The 25672-nt window shown below is 40.2% G+C and overlaps 1 protein-coding gene across 4 annotated transcripts in view; it reads right to left on the bottom strand.

Annotated features, from left to right (window-relative positions):
* Positions 1-810: 810 nt before the first annotated feature.
* The window catches only part of ptprsa (protein tyrosine phosphatase receptor type Sa), a 208169-nt gene continuing 183307 nt past the window's right edge, over positions 811-25672 (bottom strand). For all 4 annotated transcript variants that reach the window (XM_063890864.1, XM_063890865.1, XM_063890866.1 and 1 more), the window contains 11 exons: positions 25021-25144; positions 22791-22966; positions 20718-20837; positions 18205-18359; positions 17003-17288; positions 13445-13623; positions 12945-13071; positions 12653-12778; positions 8201-8355; positions 5346-5481; positions 811-5248 (listed from right to left, as the gene is read on the bottom strand). In XM_063890864.1, coding sequence (XP_063746934.1) covers positions 5180-5248; positions 5346-5481; positions 8201-8355; positions 12653-12778; positions 12945-13071; positions 13445-13623; positions 17003-17288; positions 18205-18359; positions 20718-20837; positions 22791-22966; positions 25021-25144 — 1653 coding nt within the window. In that variant the 3' untranslated portion in view covers positions 811-5179. The remainder of the gene's footprint in view (positions 5249-5345; positions 5482-8200; positions 8356-12652; positions 12779-12944; positions 13072-13444; positions 13624-17002; positions 17289-18204; positions 18360-20717; positions 20838-22790; positions 22967-25020; positions 25145-25672) is intronic.

The following is a 25672-nucleotide window of genomic DNA, read 5'->3' as shown; positions in this document are numbered from 1 at the left end:
GCTGCTTTATTTAACAGCCTCTATACCCGGGAAATTAATGTGTAAAAAGGGATGGCAAGTAAGCATGCAATCCATGTTACAGCCTGCATAACATCGACTTACACTGTATTATTTACATTTGATCAATGCATTCTCTTAATGTTTTTGTACTTCAATTAGAAAGTACCTCATGCATGCATTCAAAAAATGTGAACATGCAAAACCAAACATGACATAAGACATTTGAAAGTCGTAACCCCCTCACTCTTGATTTTCTTCGCTCCCTGTACTTACATCATATTGCAAGCTGTAATCAAAAGCTAGGCAAACTCAGATATGGAACCAATATCTTCATTTCATTTCAGACATTATACATTGATGTTATCAAACATCTGAAGATGGATGAGAGAGCAAATGCCACCAGGTAAAGGTTTACCTCTACACCAATACCAGCGTGTCTAGGTGACATTTATCAAGCTTAAAGAGGGGCTTAGGGACCCATCGGGACATGCTTGTGAAGAGGCTGGTGGACAAATATAGGAGGAAGATAATCAAGCCATCTATCAACAGAAGTGCGCCATCTGTGTGCTACACAACTTGTCCTGTGAGCTGTTGTAACACAGCTTTTTCAGTTCAGTTTCCAGTGTAATGATTCATGTACAAAGAAAATAAGGGAAACATTTAAATATTGTAGTCAAATAACTGTGACAGCTATTCTCATATTACACACTGATCAGGTAGTAGGTTGGCAAACAGAGATTTGGAGAGATATGTAGAAGAATGGCAACATCACATATCATGCTTGATCAGTCACAAACCACAGCCAAACGATTTTCAGACAACATTTCTTTAATACAAAGTCAACATATCTACATACACAGTGGCTTTAAACCAATTATTGTTTCAGTTAGAAGTAACAGTTTGAAAGTGATAGCTCTTGGCCCTCATAGAAAGGAAAAACTATTTTGCTGAATTTGGGTTCTTTTTCATTTCTCGGTATGTTCTTTATATGTTCTATTCTTTTTGAAGTCATTTTTTGTTAGTGTTGTTTTTTTTGTTAGTCTCCTCCCCCAAATATTCGGTGACATATTCTAGTAAATTTGGCGTCTGTTTTCAAAGGTCTAGCATTTTTACATGAAGTCAAAAGAGTAACACATTGCACAAGCTTCCAAAGATTTCCGGTCCACGGTTTCAGTTTTGGCATTTGGGGCCATTTTAACCAGTCCTTTTGGGTTCCAAAAAGACTTCACTTCAGGTTTTTAGTTCATTATGAAACATCTCAAGGTTCCCACTGTTCAGGAGTGACGTGCTGGAAATCAGAATTTGCAGCAAGTTTTTGGTTGTCTTGGTCTACCCTTAGTTGCATCGCACTGCTCTGTCTCATTGAGTCCTGATTTCTTTCTGCATCCCACAACAAAATATGGCAGAACAAAAACACACATTATGGTCCTATACAATGCTAAAAAATTATCTAGGGTGGAAAAAAAAAATCAACATGTCATGTCGCAACTGAACACAGCCGCATTTGTCCATCAGCCAATGAAATATTCATGGGTAACACCTTGGCATTTTAGGCAGCTGGGAAGTTTTTAGGCAGAAACACCTTTGGGTTCCATTGTTTTTCTTATTAGTGGAAGCTACATCTTTGCGTTCCCTTTTTGTTAGACTTTGAGTCTTTGGAGGTCTAATTACCTAAACAGAATCATTTAAAAACCTCTCCAGTTGCTGTAAGGAAAGAGAAAAAGTCCATCTTATCTCTATTAGACCCTTGCTAATGCCAGGGCAGGAAGAAGTTTATGTTCACATTGAGAATGAGAATGTAACAGGACCTTGAATTGATGGTCAATTAGGATTTGGAATGGCTAGTGAGTGGACTAACTTCCCATCCTCGGCTAAATGATACCAGCAGGTCACTGATGCTGATTGCTTGCCCTCATTGAGGCTATAGGTGTAAGAACTGGAGCTGGCTTGTTTCCTGGTTTAACTGCTTGAATGGAAAATAAAAGGCAGAAATAAAACGAGTGGTAATTAAAGACCAGGGAGCAGGGCTGGAGAAAGAACATATCAGGCTTTACAAACACCAGGGATTCGTATATGAGCAGAACCTCAATCTTTGTGATTCTTATTTCCACTCAAAGTTTGATATTTTGAGGGTCAAATGATACAAATACATATAATCTATATATTTGTTTATTTACAGGTATATTCTAGTTCATAGTGGATATCTAACAAAATGAATGACCCAGTATGTCAGAAAATAATGCAAGTAAAAACAGAAGAAGAACTTAAATAAATGGATTTACTTCAAATCTGTGAGGGTCGTAGTCTGTACACGATCATACAAGGTACAGTACGTCGAATCAGGCTGATATAGCTAACAACAAAAGTTGAATTATGAAACTTTTGATTGATTTGATATTTCGTAGAAGAGGGTATCGCTCAACAGTTAAAAAAAATAATAATAAAGCCTACAAGGTAATGATAATAAAGAATCTCAATAAGGTTTAAAAATGGCATATCCTCATCGGCACAGGATCTACCCGGGGGTAGAAGTTAAACATGGTGAGAGGAAGCAGAGGATTCAGGCAAACAACTGACATCCCCTCCGCTCTCCCTCATCAAACGCACAATGTTTCTGAGATTACAAAAAACTAACACACACACAAAAAGAAAATAATAAAATTCATATTTTGAGCACTAGTATAAAAAAGATGATGAGGAGTAAAATGTAATTAATACTGTAAAGTGTTTGGATATATCTTTATATTCTGCATTTAAATATATATGCATGTGTGAGTGTGCAGTATATATACATACATACATATATGCACACATTCACACAGACATGTTATACTTAACATTCCTACAGTGAAAAAATAGAATGTCTTTTAACGTAATATGAACAAATAAGCTTTTTTTTTCTTGCTAATTCAAACAAATGTGATACAACATCTCTGTTAAAAAACTAAATGAAAAAAAACAAAAAAGAAAATAAAGAGTCAACTATGTAATGTAAAGTAAGTCGTCATAATACAACAGTAATGTTTTCATAATGTTACAATAACAATAAGGCTTTTTGGAAATAAGAAAAGATTACACACAGTTCTGTCCATCGCTCTGGTTTTTGTGCACACCCATCAGAAACCGCCTCAGAATCCATACACCCCTCTGTACCAAAGCACTGATTTCAAAATGATAACCTGGTGATTTCAAAAGCTTGATTTTTTTTTATATCAGACACATATACATTAGTGCGTCATATCCAACAGGGAGTTGTTTTGGGGAGTTCATTTCAAGTTTCTTTTCTTTTCTTTAGGGATGTGCAAGTAACGTGTACCAAAGAATTTCATTATCACATCATGGCATCGAGATCCAACATGGCTACCTGGTCCACAGAGACATCGTCTACAGAGACATCGTCTATAAAACAGGGGACCAAAACCAAAGCGACTACTTTGTTTATCCACCTGTTGCCAAACACTCACACACACACTGGAACTAAAGGCCAATTTTTTTCAACCACATGAACGTACAGCTGTGTAATTGCAACAGGCCTCAGCCACTCTTGAGTGTCTTATACAATGAAATAGATGATTATAGAGGAGGCTGGGGGAAAGAAAAAAGGAGAGGTGGAAAAGACCAGTGGACGATGTTGTCTTGTGGATGCGCTTTCAGGCATGCCTGCCTCGGCGCTAGCAGTTAGCAGAGCTGGCATTGTTTGTTCGTCAGTTTACTCTCCCTTAAGAGTCACACTTACAGCATACACGAGATAAGCAGCATGTTTGGTTCTGACAGGACAATAAAACCAAAAAAGGTAATTCCTCATAAGACAAAAAAGTTTGAAATATTGATGATGAGCATTGGACACCGTACACAAAGAAAGACCCGAATCGGCGGCAATCCTTGTTTTGTTGTTCTGTTTGTTCCAAAGCTTGTCGGCCACCAGATTTATCTCTTGCTCAAAATGGTAGATTTGAACGATGAAGCCCCATGACCATGAATGGTTCCAAAGAGTGGAGTGATTGTAAAAAAACATGGGACACGTTCACCATTTCTCCCGCGGTGACCCAGCCACAGTCTCTAGCAACAGCCGAGTTTTGCCCCCCCTGAGTTCTCTGGAGACTGAGACACGAGCCTCCTGGGGGACTTTTAAATACACTGGAATTCTTTTTAACATCACTACGGTTACCTGGCTTGGGATACTGGTTGTACACAAGTTCACAATTCATGAAACTAAGTGATTTTAAGGTATGTGTTGCTGCTTACTTCCTCATAACCACTGACAGTGCCTACTCTTAGCTGTTAGCACTTGAGAACAGACATATTTGATGTATTCTTTAATAGTTTAGTGTTTTTTAACAGTGTTGATGCTAGATAGGAATGTTCTCATTGCTAGTTACATTTCCACTGTTTAGATTAGTTTGTCCTATTGGAGTTAGGGGAAAATCATTTGTGTTCACAAAGGCAGCCCCAATATGTATTTTCGCTGGATGTCACTCACAAAATGTGTGGATAGAAATACTAACGGGCTGGGGCACCTGCACTGTACGCCGGCAACCCGTGGTCCTTTTCGGATCCCACCCCGACTCTCTCCCATTTTCCTGTCATTCTCCACTGTCCTATCCGATTAAAGGCTAAAAGCCCCCAACAAAATATCTTAAAAAAAAGAGAAATATTATTTTTACACCCAGGTATGTATATATATATATAAAAAAAAAAACGAGAAAGTCACCCCATCTTGGCTACATCCATCTGCCTTTCATTGATTTTTGCTGTTGCCTTCTTCTTCATTAACTGATGCTTGGTACCGTTGAATATTTTTGAGAAAAGAATGTCCACCAATGTTTACAATATCCTCCACATTGAAACACTTGAGGTAAGGTAAGCAGTCTGACACTTTGATCAAATCCCTCCCCACAGCTTGAGCCACAGCACCTGGTTTTTCTCCTGATGTTTCTTTTCTTGATGATTGGCAATTTTTCGTTGATTCTTCACAAAAGGTCTCTCAGTCAAATTGGAATTATTCTCAACTGGTTGGTTGGGCAGCCTCTTCTAAAAATCTACAATAGGATATCAAGTGTATCTGATTTAGTTATCTTGTTATTGTCGTCTGCTGTCATCTTTTCAAATTTCAAAAGTTTCTATGGCTCAGGAGACTGTTGAGTGGGGGCGACAGGATTCTGGGGGGAAGAGATGGCTTTTACGTTGCATAGTGATCAAAGCTTCCTAAGTACTCCAGAGCTGCATGATAGCAGAATTGGTACTCATCCTGCAGGGAAAGAACACACACGTACAAGAAAAATGCATTAGAACAAAATAGTGGTTTAAAGAGTTTGCTATGATAATGAGAGATCAGCAACTCTTACCTCAGTCTGGACCATGGCTGGCCTCTGTGTCCGGAGCATCTTCACTGTCTGGAAGATATCAACCACGCCTTCATAGCGCATTCGCTCCAGGACGATGCTGAGGGTGATGAAGACTCCAGTCCTGCCCACGCCAGCACTAGAAACATAAAAGGCAAAGTGACTTAATAGGCATGTTGTATATGTAAATTGGCAGAATTTTAAACTTAATTACACTCAGGGTACGTTTGACTTTATGCTGCCTTTTTCAAACGTTGCTAGTCAAAAATCCTGCGGCAGGGTAACGCAACCGTGTCAATGGAAAGGAGGCAATCTGCTTGTGTGAATTCACTTTCATGTGCGACCAGATTCTCGCCGAGCACAGAATGAGCCTTCATGGACCCACGTACGCACTCCAAATCGGGTACACAAACAACCAAGCAAACATTTTGTCTCAATAAGCCCCTCCCATGTGTCGAGAAACTCAGCCTGCTGCTGCTCTACAGAAATACTGAGACTTAACTCAGATCCTGAAATACTTGAGAGCTGCCTCTCTAAGCTGCTTTTCTGTGAAATGACTTCCACTTCACCAATGGAACAATAATTGATATGACAACAGATTTATTTGGGCTTCTTCCAGCCTCCGATGCTATTTTGTTGTGTGAAGAATGAAAGTGATGGCTTGTAGCGTGCACTTTTGGTGTGTGTGTTTTTGTACGGTATGTCTGCAAGAGCGTGTCTGTTAGGATACAAGACGCAGGACAAAAGATTAATCATTATTTGAAAATAATCTAAATGATACTGAACACAGCAGTTATTCAGTCTAATCATGCAGAACACAAGACCACCCTTAATACACACACACCCACTTCCAACCCACACACCACAGGAACTCTCATCCCACCCAAAGCCTCTTCCTGGGAGTCGGTCACAGCTTGTCACATGGACTCTTAAACTCACTCAGAGCTCCTCTCTCTCTCTGTGTCTCTCCAGGAAGATCGACTCTCCAAATCTGAAGGCTCGCCGAGCCGCTGCAGACTGAGAGGATTTGGTGTCCCCATTCACAGGAAGTAATCAGGCAATTAATGACAAAAAGCATGTGGGTCTATTAGATAGTGGCTGAGGAGGGGAGAGGAGGAGGTAGAAGAAAAGAGGGTGGGAGCGCAAGAATGGAGTGCCGGGAGAAAGGATAGATGGTGGGGAGGAGAAGAGCCAGAGAGAGGATTAAAAAAAGAAAGAGGGATGACAGACGGGGAAGACCAGTGACAGAAGACGAAAGTAAGAGAAAAAGAAGACATAAGCTCCGAAGATGAAAAGCTTCAAGGAGGAGGGAGTGAGGAAGAGGAGGAGGATATTAGGGTGGAGCAGGAGGTGGCTATGGCAGTAACAGACAAAGAAACTAGAAACAACTAAAGCGTAGTTTTTTTTCCCATCACTCATCAAGAGAAACTTATTTTCAAAATTCAATGAGAAAGTGACACCTACTTAAAATACATGTAAAAAAGTACAAAATTACCACAAAGTATTTTAAATGACTGCAGGTGACTTAAGAACCTGATTAACACCATACCATTCGAATGATTTACTCCACTGTGGGCTGTGGACATTTTGTGTTAATCCTCTTATAGTGCTCCAAAAATTGAACAGAGTTCACCGAGATGTGTGAAGGATGCCATAACCGTGCATTCGGAAGATGAATAAAACCGAGTCATGTGACTCTTGCAGTCATTTTATTCCTCCAGTCCCGCAATTCCTCCTGCAATAACAGACCCTTTCTGCTTGGAAACAAGCTCTCTCCCCCCCCAGTAACTGTTAGGATTCACAGAAGGGAGGAATAACTCAGACTTATTGGAGCTTCCCTGTCACACCTCACAACTCCCAGGGGGCCTATTCATAGCTGGTGACATCAGTGCTTTTGAAAACAGGGGAGGTGAGGTTATACTTGATGATGTCATGGCATATTTGTGATACAATACTAAGAGACATAGTGACACCTGATCAGCCATCAAAGTACACCATGTTTATGAGCCAGCAAAGATATTGTTCAGTTTGTTAACACCTCTGTCAACACGATCACATAAAAAGAAACTGTTGTATCCTAAAAGCTTTTCTTGAATGCCAGACGATGAAAAACCACTGTATAATGGATCCAATACAGGTACCTGCTTTTGTTCAAGCAATTATAGACACTTTCTTTTTTTGGTAACATTCTTGCAAAGCATACAAAAACAAGTCTATCAAAGATTTCAAACTTTGGGGAACAAAATGTAAAAAAACATCTGCATGGATCCTACTAAAGGTCTAACGATGAATGAGAAAGCCTCGGTTTTGACCACTTCCAAATATGGGTTTGTACTTGAGTCAAGCATGGGAAGTTAATAATAAAGGTTACCTTGGAAGCCAATATGATAAACATGCATCACGGAGCTTTCGTAAAAATCAAACAGAATGGCTGTATCACTTCATGTGCCTTCTTTTTGCAAATGCCAAGCCGCATTCAGCCTTATCAATTATGGAGGAGTGGAGCCTGTGGAGCTGCAGAGATAGTGTACTGTGGTGGCAAAAAGGTGAGGAGGATGTGATGATGCTGTTAGAGCTGCACCCCAGGAGGTGCTACGTTGCTAAAACAATAACCATCTTAAGAATTGATTTAATCTCGTCTTGACACTTGAGCCCTTATATATCTTTCAAGAAGGAAAGTGTAGTGTAGTGTTTTGTTTGAAGCATACTTGTTGCAGTACCTGGAGAAATGGTATGTGATGCCCCTGTTTTTAAGAAGTCTAACTATGATGTTTTAAAAAAAGTGTTATTCTTTTTGTGTCTCATATCTTTAATAAAAAGCTGAGAAATAAAGTGCCACATGGCAGTTAGTTTGTTACCTGCAGTGAACAGAGATTGGTCCATCCTGTCCAAACTGCTCCTTGGTTTTATGCACCTGGCCAATAAAATCAATGAATCCCTCTCCGGATTTGGGCACGCCTTGTTCCGGCCAATCAGTAAACTGGAACTGCCTTACTGTCCTGGACTGACCATCCTGCAAAAATAAAGAAAACAATGTGAGAATAGAATACGTAGCTAGACGTGCATAGAAGCAAGAGGAAGCATAGAAGCGAGGACAATAGATGTAAAGAAAGCTGCTTGGGGTTAGAGAGGATCTTTGTTCATGTTTTTGTTACACTCTACAGTCTGACAGTAATGCAGATTGATAATTGAATCATTTAGGTGATACAGTCTTTACTCAATGTCCCCTTAAAAGTGTATATTGTAGATTATTTTCTCTATAACAGTAACAGCTCCAATGGATACATGTAAAGAAAAACTCCCTACAAGGGGACAGTGTGTCCTCTACTCTCCCACCCTGCTCCTCTACCTCCAACCCAATTGTCTCTATATTCTCCCCCTACCAATGTTTTAAGGTGTGTGTGTGTGTGTGTGAGTGTGCCTGTTTGTGTGCATGTGTGTGTGTGTGGCACAAGTAGGTCCTAGTTAAAGCTAATCAATAGTGTATCTGCCATGACAAGCGTCTTCTCCCAGACATCATGTTGAATAGGATAATCCTGCGATGCGATCGATGCAGCGACCTGATTGATGGAGGTAAGAAGAACGGAGGACTACCGGAGCAGGAGGTGGGATTGGATGTTCAAAATTGAAAATAAAAACCCTGACATGCTGACAAACCCGCTAGACAAAATGTCAATCTTAACAATTTAATCTAATATTGATTCTTATAATCTTGTGTTGGCAGTGCACTTGCATTTGCTTCAAATGCAAACAAACACCCAAAGATACATTTTTACAATGAGGTGGCATCACAATAGGACAAGTGAATTGATCTGCTTTATTTTGAGAGAGCTGATCTTTGAATTTGAGAATGCAAAGTCGATACTTGTGTCCTTGTGAAGAAAGTTGTTTTAGAAGTTGATTGGAGTGAATACATTTGCTACAAAAGTAAGCAAAGAGAAGCAATTTCAACATCCCGGTTGAAGCCACCAGCAATTAATACAACCAGGTGTTCATAGCTCCCTTTTCTCTCACTTCCCTGTGCAACAGCCTATGATTGTGTTTAGACAGGCTGTGTCATTCTCACACATTTGCTTCTCATGTGTTCACTTTGCGAAAGGCTTAATTTGATCAATACTCATTTGATGAATAAACAGCTATATGTATGTCGTTTATCAATTTGTTATCCTGCAAATAGAATTATACAATCTAAAAAATTAGCTTTAGTGGGAATTTGTTTGTGAATCAATGACCTATGCAAGAATGTGAACTGTGTGAAACAGGTATATCTTTGTTTGGGAAAACCAAAATATGTTTTCCCTAAAGCAAATTATCAGCACTTGTTTAAGTGGCGTGATAATGATTAACAAATTACATTTATTCACAGAGCCAGTGAATTGAGGAATGTACCAATCAATGTGTATCTAATTCGCTACAACCTTATAATAGCCGAAAGCTAAGCAGTGTGTAAGGGGCTAACATCTCCACACTACCTCTGATGCTGGACATAAAAACACCCAAGAAAGAACCCTTTAATATTTATAGTTATATTACAAGCTTCTGATTAAATGTAGATATAGGGTATACAGCAGTTTTTTTGTCTGCAAATAGACGTTTTGTCAGGTAAATAATTCAAAAACAGAGTGGTGTTCTTCTATTCAACTAAAGACCACTGACTGCCCACTGTCTGCTAGATGAAAATAGCTAGAAAACGAATTTTCTCAGGTTTCACAAGGTATCATTCCATCTAGCTGGCTCAATGGATAATAGAGGATACAGATAACCCCATGTCAGCATAGTATATGCAGAGAAGACTAACATTTGGCAGTAAAAGAAGGTTAAAACAATGATTCATTATTATAACCTTGTAAAACTAACAATGGCCTACCGAAAGAGTTTTCTTGATCTATATTTCTGTGTCAAAAATGATATATATCATGTTGGGTGAAAAGTAGGTGTTGATGTAAGTACGTTAAGTCATCATGCATGTTGTCATGGTGCCTGTGCTACGTTCAAATTCATTCATTTTTGCCATGGGCTAACGATCCCCCCTCTAATGTAAGCATACTCTCTGCAGATGTCTAACTAATCTGTCTTTTGAGTCTTTGTGCTTACAGTGGGAAGTCCTGCTGTCCCACGCTGCATGCTATTTAGGCTGTTGGTGTGCATTGATGCAGCCAAGATGATTTCTTGTACATTTATTGCACTCTATACAGCGATTTGGATTCTCATAAATTAATCTCCGCGTGCAGACTCTCTTTGTACTACGTCTCGTGTCTTTCCCTGTTTTATGACGCATCGCATGTTTCTTCTCTTTCGTTGCCTTTGTTTTTCATCTCATAAACATTTTGCCTCGGCAGGGGGATTAAAAGTGAAAAAGGGGAAAAGACAACAACACAATAAAGCAAGCATGCCCAAGAAAGAGAGAAGAGAAAAAAGAAGAGAGGAAAATTTAACACACAACCTGAGGGCCCACGCGGCGTGTCAAATTGTGTGATTAAATACGTGACTGGCTCGCAAGATGTGAGTGTTGAAGCGTGGAGTCTATGCTATTACTGCAAAGAGCATTGCACATACATGCAAAAACGCACACACACGGGGAAACACACTCTTAAACATATACAAACTCATGGCATGCACATTGCTGAGATCTTGTGGGGTTGAACCCAGTTTACTCATACATATATAATCAATAATATTGGGTTAATAACCTACAACACAAAGTTCCACAAACAGTGTTTCTTAACATTTTACATAGACCTAACGCCCCTTATACCATACCTCTGCTATCTTTGCTTTGTTTCCTTAACTCTGATGATAAGCTTTGACTGTCTGGTGGCTTCTTTGATAATTTATCTTCCTATAAGAATCCTCTGAAGACTTCAGCACTGGGCAGGGCATTAGGCCAAAGGTGTGCATTTGTCAGAGTTTTAAAACATACATGCTGTTAAAACCTCTGAGCTCAATGAATTTGTCCTTGAGGTGTTAACAAATCAAGCAAATATATAGAAAATACAAGGGTGTGTTTATATGTGTGAATGCATGATTGTGTGTATTTATTCTGAGAATAGCAAATCAGTATGGAAGTATGTGGTGAAAAGTAAGCCTGTGTAAGTGTCCAAATGTGTGTGTGTGTGTGTGTGTGTGTGTGTGTGTGTGTGTGTATCTGTGTGTGTGTTTGTGCATGAGCCTGTTAAGAGAGATACTTTGCACACTGCATGAAGTGTAAAGCAAAATGAGTGTGTGTGTTACTTTATATAGGGGTGACGGCATACCAGCTTATACAGTACTTCTGTCTGATTTTAAAAAGTGTGTGTTGTTTGTCTTCAAGTGTATGGTGTGTGTGTGTGTGTGTGTGTGTGTGTGTGTGTGTGTGTGTGTGTGTGTGTGTGTGTGTGTGTGTGTGTGTGTGTGTGTGTGTGTGTGTATGATATAATATATTTCACTTTTAATAACAACAGGATGACTGCTAACTAGCTGCCACAACGCACGGAAAATCATTGAATATGTCAGCCTGTTGGCACAAGGAGAGGAAGCAGGGTTTTTTCCCCCCGCTTCACTTCTGCTGCTGCTGCTGCTGCTTCAAACTGTCTGTCCTAATTGGACCGAAAAAAAAAAAAAATCCTGACGTAAAAAGATAACGGCAGTAGGTTATTAGCAGTTCAGATCAGGGAAAGTCAGGATGTTACGAACTCTCATTATTTTGTGAATGAAGTTACTTTCAACATTAAGTTATCGTGATATCTTGCTTTGTTTGGGAACCCATCTAACTACAGGGGGAAATCATAATATCTGAGCCATTTTAGGGAATTTTATGGAAATAAATATTATCTACTTGTGATATTTATGTGACCTACTTTCCCTCAACCTGCTTTGTCTCCTAAATTTCTCACACTTCAGTGAAGGGTGGGTCGCCAGTGCAATTGTGGAAATTATAGCATCATTTTGTGCTGCATTGCATTTTAAACTTTTGAGCCTGCTGATAAAGTTTGCCAGTGTTATTTTTAACCACACAGTGGTCCTGTATCAAATGTCAGCCTTAGATGGAGAATCCTAAAAAGTTCCTTGGTCTTTGAATCTGAGGGACTTATATCAGGAGCTTAACATTTACAAAGGATGATTATGTTTGCAGACAACAATTCAGTTAAGTGTGTTACTGTTTCTGTCTATAAAACCAAACAATAGACCTTTTCAAATGTTAAATACTGTAATTACTATGATTGTTATAATTGTCTTTAATTGTGGATTTTCATAATTTGTTGCTTGTTTCCAAATCGCAACCTACTGAATACACACTCTTTCAAAATCCAACACTGTAAGCTATGACTTACCCTTGCGTCTGTGACCTTGAACTCCCGGAGGATGTACTGGGGCATGTTGTACTCCGCCATGGGATCAACCACAAAGTACTGGTACCTGGCAGAGCGCTCTGCGGGCCAGTACTGGTGGCACTTTTCCTGTTTGAGCAATTGGTAAGAAAGACTCTTTGTTCATTTATATTTCAACAATTAATTGTTGCATTTGTAACATTTCCTTTTTGTTATGACTCCTTGAAACCTGCCTTGAAAAAATGTTGAGAAATAACATAAAGAATGTTTGAAATGATGTGTGTTTATGTCTTACCCGTCCCATCTCTCTCAGTTTGGTCAACATGACTACAATAGTAGAGTTGTTCTCCCAGAGCATTCTCCAGAAGTCTTCTGTAGTTTCTGCCAGAGGGCCCTGCGTGGCGATGTATGCCTTCTGTTGCCTGTATTCAGCAAACGCATATCAAAATCATTTATGTTTGGCTTGTATAATTACTTAGTACCAATTTCTGGGAACAAAACTGGTACTTTAATTTGTGAGTGATAGCTATTAACGGAGTAATACTTTATATTGGGGATCTTAAAGACAACTAAAGCAATGCATATACATTTGCAGTTTTAAATAGGTAACTTCCTTTCAAATCTTAATCATATCCCGATTTCCCTTATGTACAGTACCTTCTCTTCACAAATGTATCTTTAAGTTAAACCTGAGAGGAACATTTAAAATGTATGTCTTGCATTATTAAAGATGTTCCTGGCAATGGATAAAAAACATTGCGGGCATGTTTCCCGCCATCCCACCCCTTTTCCTACCTGTATCCATCGATGAAGCTGGAATTGATGTAGTCAGATCCTTCCAGGCCTCTGATAGGCTGAAGGCAGACGCGCGTGGTCTCATAGGGCATGATGTTCACCAGCCGATTCTTGAACTTGTTACAGGGAAGGTTAGCACTGATGAAGCGCGACGTGTGGGCTTTGGAGTTGGCCAAACGCTGGAGAGGAAAGATGGAGGAATAGATGAATAACTGGTGGAAAGGAATGCACAGAAATAAGTGAGGTACAAAAATACAGAAGGAAAAAAAGTGTTACATTGAAAGTGTGTTATAAAAGTTATGGAGTAGGAAGAAGATGAAAAGAAAGGTATGGAGGAGGTAGAAGATGAAAAGACGATGAAAAGAAAGTACAGTGGTGAGGGAATGCATTGGCAAAAGCCAGAGCAGTTACAAAGAGCGAAGAAGAGACATGAAAGGAGTTGAAAGAGTAAGGAAGAGTAGGAGAAGATGATAAAAAGTGGAGAGATAAGGGAGATATGGGAGGTCAGGTGCGAGACAGTATATCAATGACAGAAAGTAATGAAGCGAACCCAATCTAATCTGCTTGGCCTATAATGACACCGCTTCAAAGGAACATTGTTTATTAAGTATATATTTAAGCAATTCAAAAACGTTTGGTAACTTATGGGGTCCTGCAGGGTGAAATGCAACGATGAAATATATACCACATACCCAGACTAACAAGCCGCTGGATCAAGCCTGTATGAAACTCAAAACGCTTATAAAAGTGGGTCACCAGTGCCTTTGATAATGGCAGTGTGATATGTGTGCATAAAAAAAGGGATCTTCAGAAACACAAACTCTGCATAATGATCAAAAACAAGCCATGTGAAACTACATCGTCGTCGTCGCATGGACCTTAGCGGGTGTTGCTGTTCAGGGGGAATAAGATCTCCACCTTTTGGCTTCAATGTCTCAATGAAGCATGCATGTGTGTATGGGTGTGTGTTCTTGCTTGTTAGTATTCGCCTGAAAATGGAAGACCCTAATAAGATTGTCTAGAGGCCTTTTTAGACAGTGAAAAGCTTGGAGCATTGAAGGCACCAGCGGCATCAGATGGGAGAGGAAAGATGGGTAAATCTGACCCTAATAAAAAGGTAGGCAGAATGGAGATTTACTTTCTGGACTCCTTGTCTCTAAATTGTCGTCAAAAGTAAAAGAGTTTCTCCACAATTCTCAGTTTGAACACAGCCGAATTGACCAATTTGCTATTTCTCCCATTAGAACATTGTCCTCTCTTTCGCTCTAAATCCCATATAGCACCAGTATATCCGTGTCAGTGGCCACTTGGAGTCCGTCCAGTCCCTTTTACTCCCTGCTTCCCTTCATCCCTTGCTGCCGTCATCCCTTTGATCTGTGTTTCACAAAGGCACCTGGAAAGGCTCGAGGTGGCCTGGCAGCTCTAAAGAGGCTCTCGACTACACCACCAAACACCAGAGGGTGCAGGGAACAGAGCCAAACCTGGCAACCTGTCATCTAACAGGCCCGAGAAGCACCTACTGACTGGTACCTCTGGTCACGGTTGCCAGTTCCTCTTTTAAAGTACAATATATCTGCAATTACATGGTAAGGAAGCAAAAGCGAGATTTACTGTTTGGGTTTTACGTAACAACAAAGGGGCTTAGAAAGTTGTGTTTTCCCTAATCCCAACCTTCCCTAGCTGTAACCGTAACAAACAATTGAACAATCAATATTAATCATTCTTATGATGTAGTTACAATACCTAGGAAAAGATCTTTGAAAAATGTCGCTTCACAATATTAAAAAAACAACTGAACAGTTTCTCTTCTCTTGTCTTCTTGTTAGCATTTCCATCCCAATTAAACCTATGCTGCGGAATTTCAAATAATGCCTATGCTAGGATTTTTAATAGAATCCAGTAGCCCACTTATAGCTTTAACATTGGTGTCGTAATTAGTATGTTGCTGTATACTTTGCCTACATGTGGGTTATGTTCACTACATTCTCCTGTGCAAAAATCCTTCCCCGAAAAAGCCCGTTATTTACACACATATGCCACAAATCACCAGTCTGACAACTTTAAAGCAAGTCCCTCTCCCCGGTTTATTCCCGGTGCTGAACTCCTGTGAATCCCTCCAGTCGTAGCTTAACTCAGCGCGACACCGTTTCCCACCTGAGAATGACAATGCTCTGCCACCCATCCCCATAGAGCAGCATTTTGTTGTATCACTTCCTAGGTGCCAAGTTAGCATACACTCGTTCCTTTGTTCATTAGCCAAACGTTCCTCCCTCCACTTGCCCTGCCATCTCCCTCCATTTGTCATCATCAAGTATTAATTACAAAGCTTCTTCACCAGACCTATCTTCTGTATCCTGAATGTAGCATGGATGCTATTAATAACCAGTTGACTCTGAACGCCAGCTCAGCATTATCCTTGCTACAGATGGCAAAGAAGATTCCATCAGCGAATAAAAAGAAAGGTAGTAACCCACCAGTACTGTTATTGTTTCTTCGGGGGATGGTGTTGGTGAATGGCAATGGGAAGATGATGGATGATTTCAGAGTGAGCAGTGTGCAATTGAAGGTCAGCAGATACTGAATGAAACGCCCAAGCTGGTGTGAGTTTATATGCTGATAATGGAGATCTTTAATGGAGATCTATGTAAACACTGTACCTGGCTGTTTCTCCACACCTACGGCTCTGTCATGTATTTCTCGAAGGAAGCGCACATGCTTTCTTTCTCAAAACTAAACTCAAATCCATGTTGGTTCCAGCCAAATGCTTTGTCTTGTGTCTGATAGATTAAACCCAATTTCTTTGCTTAAGCATATTATTCAAAATCCTCTAAAATGAACATTGAGACCAAACATTGAAGGGCTTATATATAATAATTCAAATGGTGTGTATCCAAGTGATTAAGTCATTGAAGTGAGGCTCAAGAAAATAAAAGAGATTTGCTTTCCATACCATCTGAGATCCTATTACATTGGCAGCATGTACAGCATAAATTGACAAGTAACTGCCATATAAATAAGGCTGCTTAATCTATATTCTACACACCTGGTGCTGACAGGTATTACATCTTCAGGAGACGTGTCTTTATCTAATGTTGTTTTACTCTTTACGCTTTCTGTTTTGAACAAATTGTTCACTTGTGTTTTATTTGTCTTTGTAAGCAACAAGCGGAAAGAAACATCTAACCTGCCTCTTATGTTACTCATTACTAAGTTTATGCGAGATGAACACATTTGTTGTAAACTACATCTTCACTCATCTAAAAGGCTATATTTTGTATCTTTTCTTCACTCTCTCCCCCTTTTCAGATTCAGTTTCTTGCCAGAAAAAACCCAACCCCTATATTTTTTGTGGAAGTATACAAAATACAGACACTGATCCAACATGTCTGCTATTTCTGATCTGATTTGCTGTAATTTACATGTCAGACCCTAATAATAGTTCAAATAAATAAATACATTTAATACTGAAAAAGTAATAAAACCATGTTATTTCACTTATAGAAATGTGCTTAAAAAATAGGCATAATTTTATAAAGGAAGTTGCTACATTTCCTGTACCTTGAACTCAAGCTCCATGCCAGTGACGTGCTCGCCACTCTCCACCTGGGCCAGCTTCTGGATGTAGGAATAAAGGCTCCGGGCAGCAACTTCAGTGTTGCCGCAGGCCACTGCCTCCAGCAGAGCATCGTGAATGAAGCTGTACTGATCCTCCGTCTGCACCATGTAGTTTCGCTGCGAGCGCATCAGCGTCACATGGCCGTAAATGTCGACCGTTTTTTCATGCTTGATACGTTCAAGCATGGCATCGATAACAATAAAGCAACCTGTCCGGCCAACACCCGCACTACAAGAGGAGGGAAAGAACAGAGAAGAAAAATTAATTATTGATTTTTAGGGGTTTGTTTCATAGAACTTCACCCCTGCTCTTAGGTCCAGTCATCTGAGGTGCTGTGCCTGTATAGCTATTCTCAGTGCTTAGATATAAACAGGATTGAAACAATTAAAATAATATGTATGTCCATTAATGCTTGTAGAAAAATGACTGGGAGAAGATATAGTGAAAGCAAGAGCGGGAATACTGAAAAAACTAAAAATGACACACAGAACAACAAGAGGATAGGAAAGGAGACTGAGTATAGCAAGCTGTCATATTTCAGTTCTATTGGGTAGTGCTTTGGACTCACTGAAGTCTTCTTATCTTGACAAAGAGAAGGTTTCAATTTGAATAAGCCATTTGAGAAATATCACTTGTAAAGGGAGGCTGGGCTAAGGAACAAAAAAGGGAAAAGCACGAAAGATGGAAAGGGATTACTGTGAGGCTTTTCATAGAGAGGAAAAAAAAGAGGACAAAGATAGAGAGAATAAAAGCAGTGAAAAAAGGGAGGCCTTAAAAGGAAAGATGATGTGACCGAGAGGATGTGACCAATGGAGAGAAGAAAGGATGGGGGATCTGCTAAGAAAGAGAGCATGTGTTTGTATAATGTGTGTTATGTAATTTATAATAGCAGTCATGGAGGAGTTCTGCATTCTGTTTGCTCATGGACATACAAGCACGCATATCATGGGCAGGGCTAAACGGAAGAAAAAAAACCTTCCATGTGTAGGGTTAGACTTTATTTTTATTTTAGTGGCATTCAGCTCACCACAGGGGCACATTGAACTGTCCCAGTTAGCCACAAAAATTCCAGTTACATAAACATTTAAAAACATGTTGGATCCCAGAGCATAAAAACTGTATCCAATGAAACGTTGCTACTGACCTGCAGTGGGCGATGATGGGTCCTGCATCAGGCGGGTTGCAGGTCTTCACTCTACGGAGGAATGCAAGGAAGGGGGTCGGGTACTCTGGTACTCCGTGGTCGGGCCACGCCGTGAACTGGAACTGGCGAACCTCCCGCTTCTCACTCGAGCCATTCTGGAAAGAACAAAGCGAGGCGGGGTTGGATTTGGTGGTGGAGTTTTGTTCGGAGTCATTGACCGACTCATTTTCTTTTTGTCACAACAAAAACAAATTTAAATGAAGTGTTTATTTTGTAACATGGGCGTTATACTGTAGGCATGGATCACTTTTCAGGGCCTTTTAAGGGTTATTGTACAGTGGGAGCTGTAATTAACTTTATAGGTACAACCACTCGCCTTCAATCCAGCTCGTCTACCAGATGTCAGTATCGTCTGCCCCCACAGAGCCCATTTAACTATTCACTGCGGTAGTCAGACTCAAAACATGAATTCAGTCTGGTTCAGTAAAAACGCTGCCTTGAAAAAAAAATCTCTTCAAGCCTAATTATCGCCCACATGGAAAAAAGTGCTTTTATCATGTGAGACCAGACAGATGTCTTGGTTTGCACAAGCTTTTTTAGTATTGGGTTGTGCACCTGCCAACTGAGAAGCTTGACAGGTGTTGGGTAGGTCTGAAATGAAAATTGTGCACTAAGCAATACATTTCACAAAATCTTTTGTTTGGTTTAGAGAAAGAAACTGCTAAATCTCTAACCTATATAGAGGAACCATGTCTTATATGCTCTCTATACGTCTGCCTTTAAAAGGGATTACAGTTTCAAAATGTAAAAATATCTTTGGTGCACTTTCAGACATATGGAGCTGATCGGATGGAGCCATCATAGTATAATTAATACGATCAGTTATATACCTAACAGTACAGGTATAATACCTTCTTCCTCTCACATTGCTGCTCTGAACATCTACAGATACATGCAGCAACCCCCACATAACACAGCCGTCTGTCAGCTCCCGCCTCAAACTCAGTGCTCGATGCATCAAAGATACAAGCTTGGATCCACAGGAAGGTTTTTAAGAAGGATGAGAAGAGAGAAAAAATCTCCCTTGCATCTTTCTGTCCTCCTCTCCTCTCTTTCCTCTCAGAAGCTCCTCTAATGGAGGTACTGTTTGCATTTCAATGCGGTGTTTTCTGCTTCCCTGACAGAGGGAATTTTTTCCCTTGCTGAATAAATGAATAAATGAGAGTGGTAATTAAAAGCAAACTGGCCTAAATATTTTTTTCCATTATTTTCTTTTGGACATTCCCCGTTACTGGAGTTCAGACAGGATGCATGGATGTGCCTGGTGCTTGGCTGCTGATTTTATTTAAATGTAATTATTTTGTTAAGGATTTATCAGTGAACACAATTCGGAATCACTGCAGGAGACACATACATATGGATAGCTACCATGGTGACTGCTATGTAAATACAGTGTGAGTTTATTTGTGTGTGTACTGCCCATTTCTGCTACCTTATACTTATACACAGATTCAGCAGAGCCTTTTTTCTCAGACATATAAAGTGTAAACAGCTCAGTAAAAAATCACAGCAATTGCTACAGTTATAAGGAGGAGGGAGACACTGGATAGAAAAATAATCCTATCCTAAAGTTTGATAGAGGCTGAGAGCAGCAGAATGTAAATGGTCCTGAATGTCAACTAGCAAGCTTTACAGCACAGTGGCTACTGAAATGCTGCTATATTTATGTCACTGGTTTGTCGTGGTGTTTGTTCTGTTTGCACTCCTACGAGGTAAGAATCTCAGCTGTGACATTAGGCGGGCGCTATCTTCTGGAAATGTCTAATCTGTCCTATGGCAGGTTTTAAGCTTTGTGTCCTCTCACAGGTCTTTTTATAACACTTGTGTTTGAACATAAGGTGTGTGAATCTGTAAGAGTGAGTTTGCACGTAACTGGGCTGTTTTTTTTTTGTGTGTCTAAGTGTGAGTGTCTGTTTTTAAATTCCTGTGTGTTTAAGTGTTAAAACGTGTGTTTGTGTGAGTGCGTGTGGGCATAGGAGCATGAAAGCAGTCTGCCAATTATGTATATTGGGTTTATCTTCTGCTCACTTTACCTAAGTGCTTCAATTTGGCAGACACACATAAACAGATGATCTATTGTAGGGGAGAGAGAGCTGAACAAGGTAAAAGGAGTGGGTTGGAAGGGCAATGCGAAAAAAGTATGTACCTAGACATTCAATGTAAAAAAATTTACAATGCGTTTCCAATCAATAACCCCCTGTTTACTGGATAGTCACTGAATAAGGATATTGTTATTCATGGTCATTCATAAGAAACCGTTCACTGTAGAATTATCTGCATGTCCTTGCTAGTTTGTTACAGTTTGCTGAACAAGAGGTTGTGTATAGAATGTTGTACTGTATGTGGGAGAGAGAGGGAGAGAGAGAGAGAGAGAGAGAGAGAGAGAGAGAGAGAGAGAGAGAGAGAGAGAGAGAGAGAGAGAGAGAGAGAAAGAGAGAGAGAAATAATCTTACCTTGTGCAAGGAGAAAGTGCGGACACAGAAAGTTGCCAACTCTATGGTGTCCAACAGGGTGACTTGGGTCATACCATAGGTCTCTGTGCCACGACTAGGCCAGTACTGGTCACATTTAATCTGGAAGTGAGAGGGAAAGAAAGAGGTATGTTACATTCCAATAAATGGTGTTAAGAAGATCACACACACAAATGGAGAATTAAAGAAAAATTCTAAACATGCTCGCTCTTACATAATAGCATTCACACACGCACCACTCATTAAGACAGCCCTCCTGGGGATTTAAACTCAAGGCGGTGTTGACAGAAACATCACGGTAGCTCTCTTTTTCAAAGCTGAGAAATAACGCTTTGCAGACTGAACAGATGGAACCAGACTGTCACAGTAACTCAACTATAATAGCTTAAATTCACCCATCTTATACAAATCATGCATGCATCTTTCCCTACGTCTTAGAACTAAAATGTTCACCAGTAATGCAACACATTGGCTTACAGGCACTTATTTAACATTTAGGACACATTATACCTTAACAATTCCATTTGGATTTAGTATTTGTCGAAAAAAAAGAAAAGATAAAGGGTTATCATTTCAGAACTTGACGTAAAATAATTTATTCTTGTAAATGCTTTAGTAGGAGTTAAATATTTACTCAAATTCTGGATGGGGGTCTCAAATTTACTTTTGAGTTTTTCTGAGCCTTTATTCCCACTGGTTCTACAGTATAGCTTAAAACCCAGCACCTGCTTCTTCCATCCCTCCCCTGTCAGGTCACTTAATCAAGATTCGTTCAATATGGGGTGTGACGAGCCAGCGGACTTCAGATGAGATTTGACAGCTAGCGAGGGAGATGCACTTGCTGCTCTCCGTCTTTCTCTCCCATTTCCTGCTCAAGCTGACACTCAAGTTCTACCGCCCACTAATCCTGATCACGTTTGACAGGAGTGGAACGCGCATGTCAGGTTGGAGGATAGGTAAACAATTGAAAAGGGAAAGAGAGAGGTAAATTAGTGGAGACACTTGGGGTGAGTGAGCCCGATGTTGACACATGTTTGAATTGACAGAACGAATCATCACAGCTGGCTTTTTGACATTTAGACAAGTTCACTCCTTGATAGCAAATGTCAAATACGAAGGAGACTTCCTTAACAGTGCCATCTAGCTTTTTACTGATTCACTATGCCAGGCGACAATTTTCCTAAACAATTTCCAAGTGCTGTTGTTGCCCTCTTACTATATTTGTATTTGTTAGATACAGTTTTCTAAAAAAATAAATGTACAGTTTAGTCACAACTCAAACATTTGGACTAATGGTATCTTTGGAAAACGTCTTTGCAAGCTCAAGGATATCAGGCTACGTCTGGAATGTCTGTAGGTAGAGAGTTCCATATAGTTGGAGCCACGACTTGAAAGGCACGGTCACCTTTAGTTTTTAAGACACAGTACTCTTAATGCACTTTTTCTCTAGATTCCACTATCAACAGATGGTTTTGGGAAACAATGATTCAAGATTCAAGAAGCTTTATTTATCCCGAGGGAAATTGCTGTGCAACAGTTGCAGGACAAAGTGGTCATAGGTTCTGTAATAACTCTGTGGCACTCTTTTGCTTTAAATTTAAATTTTAGCATCCTGCTTTGTGCACTCAGTGCACAAAACTTGCTCAGCTCTGAGCACTGAAGGGAACATGTTACAGCTTATTGTTTTTCACTACAAATAAAGAGAGAAATGAGAGGCAAGATACTCCAGTGGATACGCAGCCTAGCTTATCAGATGTGAACAGGTAGTCCGTCTTTGAATTAACTCTATTTTAAACCCTCGCCAGCTGTTTTCACCACTTCAAATTTCTACATTTGTCTGAAAGAAATCCATCTCAAGAAACATAAATCTGTTTACCTACCAATGATGTTGTGTGTGAAACTGGGAAATCTCTGTAAAGCTGGGCCCTTCTCTGCAGCTGATTCATATCCTTGGCAAGTGATTTCAATTGGTGGTTTTATTTGATATATACAATTTTGGAGGCCAGTGCAGAAGAGATTTTAAAATAAAGCAGCCAAAATCCACCAGTTACTTACCCGTGACTTCTCCTCTAGTCTGGTCATCATGACCACAGTGGCGGCTCTCTGCTCCCACACCATCCTCCAGAAGTCCCCGAACGTCTCTGGCAATGGACCCTGGGTGGCGATGTAGGCGTTCTGCTTCCTGTAGCCATCAATGTAGTTGGCATTGATATAGTCGCTACCTGTGATACCTAGATAAAGACAACAGAAAAAAACGTATATATTAAGAGATAGAACAATCTGTTTTGTAGGCTTTTTCCCTTTTTATCCACACCTTGCTTTAATCTCACAGATTTTTTTTATTGTTTTACTTTCCTCGTTATTCGCACCCCTTTGTTTTGTGCCATCTGCCTTGATAATTCACAGTTATCACACACTAACCCTGTGTCCCAATCAATGAAGGTGTAAAGATTGCAGAAAGGAAAACAAAGGGAAGAAGTTAATTGCTTATATAATGAGTTCTAACACCTCTATTGTTAAATGAAGTGGATTTAAATGCAGCAACTGCCTCAACTTCCTGTACTGCTCTTTTCTTATTTTCTTATTCTACCCCTGTGGTTCTGCCTCAGTTTCTGTACAGCCTACATGTGATTTACTGCCACCACAGAGAGTATGCTTGTAGATGGAGGATAGCAAGGAGTAAATCAGACTCTCAGCCACCACAGCCAGGAGGTAGATCGAGCTACCATCCTTCTCATCCCGCCACCATGCTCTGTTGCACACCGGTCTACTAAATCTAGCCCTAAGGAGGAAACGCCTCCACGTTTTGGGGTAGACAGATGTGTACTGAAAACATAGTGACGAGGATGGTGTGTATAGCACTTTCGCTCTATCGTAAAAAGCCTGATTCCGTAATCTGCAATTAGAGTATGTCTAACACTGAGCATCTGACAGTGATAAAACAGAACATCACAACTTTTCACCAACACCTGAGAAGAGACTCTGGAGAAAAGACTCCGGTGTGGAGGCATCCGTGTTGGAGAGTCACGTCCTTTTTGACTGACGTCTCCTCACTCAAGCGACAAACAATGAAACACTTGACTGGGCTAATTTAAGAGAGAAGACGCTGTGTGGACAACAACCAGGGTGGAGAGGAAGAATGACATAGAGAGAGAGGGAAAGATAGAGAGAGAATATATATACATATACGGACAGCGAGAGACATTGAGGACAAAGAATACAGAAGGAAGAATGGAGATGAGGAAAAAAAGAAAGAAAGCTAAAGAAAGGCAAATGTCATTAAAACGGATACCACGTCTGTAGTGCCTTGGCTTTAGTCATAGCTAAATGAACAGAGAATGGCAGCGTGCATGAATTGTTCTACTGCTGCGACTAATGGCAAAATCACTGCAGTGTAAAATAGAAATTTCAGACTTGATTAATTTATGTATTTATGGACGAGGCATTTTTTCCCTGGGATAATTTTGTTATGCATGTTGTTGCACCCTCAAATTGGTCTGACTATTTTGAGATGTCGAAATGTAGTCCGAGCAGTCATCTTGCACAAAATGAAAGTACTGGAGTAGGGAGTTTGGCACTCCTCTGAGGAGTCTCTTTTGGTGATGCAATGCCAGAACAATGTCAGCGGTGAAGGGTGACTACCTCTGACAATGTCCCATGAGATTTAAGAGTCAGAGGAGGAGTTTTTCTGGCTCCCAGATACTCAGCACTGTGTCTGTGGGCAGTGAGAAGGAAGTCATGAGAGAGGGGCAGATCTAAAGAGACAAATGGGATTGGGAAAACACTGGTTGAATTCCTTGCTCACTCTGTTCTGACAGGATGCTGGGTCCATAGATGAGCTAAAACAAGTCCTTACCAACCCTTCAAAAAATAAAACCATTCGCTGAAAATACAGTTTTGTTCTGTAAATTCAATTGGTTTCCACGGAACTAAATCTAAACCTCACATACTATGAATGACTAAATCCTATTTGAAATGTCTTATTCTGTTTCGTTTCATGTTACTGCATTGACTTAAGAAAATATATGTGTAATACTGTCCAGTCAAGATTTTTTTTCTCCTATTTGAAGGACTTCATTGTATTTAATGTATTCTGTTCTGCACTGCTTCTGTATGCACTGTTCCAGTTTAGTCTTCTCTGTCTAGCCCCATCCGGTCTATCCAGTATAAATTCCTAATTACTCAAACTGACTCTGTAATTATGAGGATTTCCCAAAAGATCTGCAATGAGCTGAGCTCATCTTCAGTGGTGTAGATGCAGTGTGAGAGGATGGGTTTGCCTTACCATCGATGGGGGCCAGGATGACTCGGGAGTGGTCGTAGGCGATGACGTTGGCGTAACGATTTTTGGGCTTGTTCACCTCCAGGTTGGAATGTTCCCAGGTGAACTGCTGGCCTGGATCGATAGACTGACGGGCGGGAAGAGACAGGCAAAACAAGCACACACAAAGAAGAAAATCAGAGGGGCTATGGGAGGAGCTGAGTAATAACAATAAAACCTGAATGTTATCAAAGAAATAAGAGAGGGGGGGTGAGAAGGAGAGAGATTAAGAGTGTGATTTCCCCAAAGGAAAAAATTACTTGGTATCATGAAAATCTGCTCATTGCCAGCATCTGCACACGGTACTTTATCAAGATCATTAATGTAGCGTGTGCATAATGACAAACAACAATATTGATGAAGGCGGCGGATTTCCCCCTCGAGGCGAGGGCTTAAAACAAGGCCTGGCACTCGGGTAAAAGATATATTCAGCCGCCTCTTTAAAATACAAGAACTCCAGTTAAATATTCAGCTTCTTTGTCAGGATAATTAAGTATTCCATTACAATCTGATGTTTGCTCATTGGCGCCTGCTGCTCTGTTGGTGTGGGGACGGAGGCTTGAAGGTTATTTGCAGTTAGTACTTCCGCATGTAGGGTGGGGGGCTGTGGAGAGAG

The sequence above is a fragment of the Eleginops maclovinus genome, chromosome 9 (genome assembly GCF_036324505.1).
Source record: "Eleginops maclovinus isolate JMC-PN-2008 ecotype Puerto Natales chromosome 9, JC_Emac_rtc_rv5, whole genome shotgun sequence".
NCBI classification, from domain to species: Eukaryota; Metazoa; Chordata; class Actinopteri; order Perciformes; family Eleginopidae; genus Eleginops; species Eleginops maclovinus.
This window is presented reverse-complemented; position numbering and strand designations above follow the sequence as displayed.